Source organism: Corylus avellana, chromosome 7 (genome assembly GCF_965113065.1).
Source record: "Corylus avellana chromosome 7, dhCorAvel1.hap1.2, whole genome shotgun sequence".
Classification (NCBI taxonomy): domain Eukaryota; kingdom Viridiplantae; phylum Streptophyta; class Magnoliopsida; order Fagales; family Betulaceae; genus Corylus; species Corylus avellana.
In genome coordinates this window covers 17,259,119-17,262,005 of record NC_142496.1, presented here as the reverse complement: position 1 = coordinate 17,262,005, position 2,887 = coordinate 17,259,119, and the positions used below count along the sequence as shown (strand labels likewise).

Genomic DNA, 2,887 nt, shown 5'->3' with positions numbered 1-2,887 from the left:
CCCACTGCACACAGGAATTACAAAAGCCCCTTCCAAGCTCTCAAACCCCTCTCTCTGTCTCAAGACTCTCAACTTTCACGGCCCTCACCTCAGGCCCCTTCTGTTTATGACACGGTCTCAAACTCCACTAGACAGTCGACACCGACACCCTCACGGCCTTTGCTCTGATCGCTCTATCTCTCTCTCTCTCTTGGTCTCTCGACTCTCCCCGTCTCTATCTCTCTTTCTCACGCCCTCAGCAGTTAGCCCCCCATGGGCCTCACCAGTTCACGCTCCGTCGGTCTCTCCGTCTACTACTACCTCTAGCCTCCAGGTAGCTCCTTCTCTTTTATGGGATTTTTTTTTTTTTTGTAAAGATTGGTTGTGATATTAATGGATTTGTTGGGTTTGTTTGCATTTGGGTAAGAGATTGTGGTTTTGTGTCTAATTTCTTGCATGCCTTGTTTGTTTTGTAGTTTAGATAAGGCACTCCTGACATTGGGCAAATGCTATTATCTGGAAGTCATGGACGTATGTCAGTAATTTCCTCTAAGTTTGATCCTTAAAGATTTAGAGAATTGGTTGTTGCATTGATTATTAAACATGATTTGCCTTTTCGATATGTTGAGTATGAAGGTGTAAGAGAATCGATGCAGTACTTGCGTAATGGTGTACAACTTATATCTAGAAACACTGTTAAGGCTGATTTGAGTAAGATGTATGCAAGTGAAAAACAAAAGCTTAAAGTTATGTTGAATTGTTGTTGCGGGAGGATTTCTTTAACATCTTATTTGTGGACTACTTTGACAACTGATGGGTATATATGTGTCACAGCCCATTTTGTTGATGCAAATTGAATCTTACAAAAAAAGGTGTTGAACTTTTCATTCATGGCCCCACCGCATACTTGAATAGCTTTGTGTGAAAAGATGCAGAATATGATACAAGAATGGGGGTCCAAGCTTTTTTCTATCACATTGGATAATGCTTCTTCCAATGATCTTTTTGTTGGCCATTTAAAAGATCTCTTGAACATTAATAAAGCCCTTGTTTGTTTTGGTGAATTCTTTCATCTCCGTTGTTGTGCACATATTCTTAATTTGATAGTACAAGATGGTTTGGAAGAGATTGATGGTGCTCTACAAAAGGTTCATGATTGTGTTAAATATCTTAGAGGATCACAAGTGAGGAAACAAAAGTTTATTCAAGCTGTGAATCAAATGTCAATAGATAGTAAAATGGGGCTAGAAAAAGATGTGTCAACCAGATGGAATTTCACATATCTTATGCTTGTGAGTGTCATTCATTATCGACTTGCTTTTAGTTATTTAGAGATGACTGAGCCAAGCTTTAAGCATTGCCCTACTCCACCTGAGTGGGAAAAGATGGAAAATATTAGCAGTTTCTTGTGTAGCTTTTACATTGCTACCTGTGAAATTTCTAGTACAAAATATCCCACAACCAACTTCTACTGTCCTGCGGTTTCGAGTATTTCTGTATCCTTAAAGGAAGAATATGTGAGTGAAGATGAGTATAAACGATCAATGGCAACTAAAATGCTCTAAAAATTTGAGAAATATCAGTCACAATTCAGTTCAGTGTTGGCCATAGCAGTTATTTTGGATCCTCGTTACAAGCTTGATATAGTACGTTTTTGCTATACAAAAATTTATGGAATGGAAGGCTCTACTCAGGTGAAGCATGTTCGTGATAAATTATCATATCTTTTTATGGAATATAGTAGTTCTCCTACAACTTCATCTTCAAGCACCACATCTGCTCTAAAAAATTATCACAATGCAAGTGTCAAGCCTAACAGAATGATGCAGGTAAAATTATATGTTTATTTAGTGAATTATGTGGTACTATTAGTATATAATAAATATACTCTTAACCACTTAGTAAATTATATTGATATTCTTTATTTTTTTATGTAGGAATTTGAAACATTTGGTGGGTTGGATCTTACTTCACAAAAGAGTCAATTGGAATCCTATTTACAAGAACCTAGGCTTGATAGCAATGTAAAGCTTGACATTCTTGAATTTTGGAAAGTACATAAATTACGTTATCCTAAAGTAGCTGCGGTAGCTCATGATATTTTGAGTATTCCTATTTCTACTGTTACCTCAGAATCCACTTTTACAGTTGGTGGGCGTGTGATTGTCGAGGCACTAGTTTTTACTAGGGATTAGTTATATGGAGAGTAAGGTAATATTAATTATTTGCATATTTAATTCATTAATCTGGTATTTTTTTTTTCTCTACACTATAATAACACTAATTACTTATTTATGTTTTGATATAGTACACATAGAGATGAAGTTGGATGAGTCAGAAGAAGTTACTCTCACAACGGAAATCATATAGTTTTAACTTTGGTTTTAATTTTGGTTTTGTAAGCTTTGCCCTTTGATGGTTTGTAACTTTGTAAGCTTTGCACTTTGATGGTTTGGTAACTTTGGTTATTGTTTTTGAGGATTTTATTTAGGAAGTAAAGGAAAGACTGATTAGAAAAAGAAAAAAAAAAAAAAAAAACCATTTTGGTATGGCTATAAAAGGTTAAAAACTATAATATTGGTCATTCGGGTCGGGTCGGGTCGGTTTATGAACAGGTAACACAACGCGATTACGACCTGTTTAAATAAACAGGTTCGTGTCATGTTACCCGTTTATAGATTGTGTCGTGTTCGGGTCGCAAAAACTTGTTGTGCTAAATACTACCGAAATTAGTAGATAATAATTGGTACGTTTTACTCGCAAGTGCACAAAATCAAACGATAGTATAGTGCAGCAAGTACGAGATCTTTTCCACGATGATTGTTGATTTTGCTTAGAATTATTAAATATCAACTTTGTCACGAAATTGATACTATGAAAAAGGAATAAAAATAAATGAGAAGGTAGG

At 35.7% G+C, this 2,887-nt stretch overlaps 1 protein-coding gene across 1 annotated transcript; it reads left to right on the top strand.

Annotated features, from left to right (window-relative positions):
- The first annotated feature begins 1,217 nt into the window (after positions 1-1,217).
- On the top strand, positions 1,218-2,174 carry LOC132185186 (zinc finger BED domain-containing protein RICESLEEPER 1-like). The gene is made up of 3 exons (XM_059598991.1): positions 1,218-1,496; positions 1,563-1,808; positions 1,917-2,174. Exons 1-3 carry the CDS (start codon positions 1,218-1,220, stop codon positions 2,172-2,174), a joined length of 783 nt encoding a protein of 260 aa, XP_059454974.1.
- Positions 2,175-2,887: the final 713 nt, after the last annotated feature.

Excerpts from the sequence above, each read along its gene's own strand:
- LOC132185186 (XM_059598991.1), top strand. The coding sequence starts at position 1,218 with ATGGGGCTAGAAAAAGATGTGTCAACCAGATGGAATTTCACATATCTT. Across the intron at positions 1,497-1,562 it reads TATCCTTAAAGGAAGAATAT|TCACAATTCAGTTCAGTGTT; the intron begins GTGAGTGAAGAT and ends GAGAAATATCAG. Across the intron at positions 1,809-1,916 it reads AGCCTAACAGAATGATGCAG|GAATTTGAAACATTTGGTGG; the intron begins GTAAAATTATAT and ends TTTTTTATGTAG.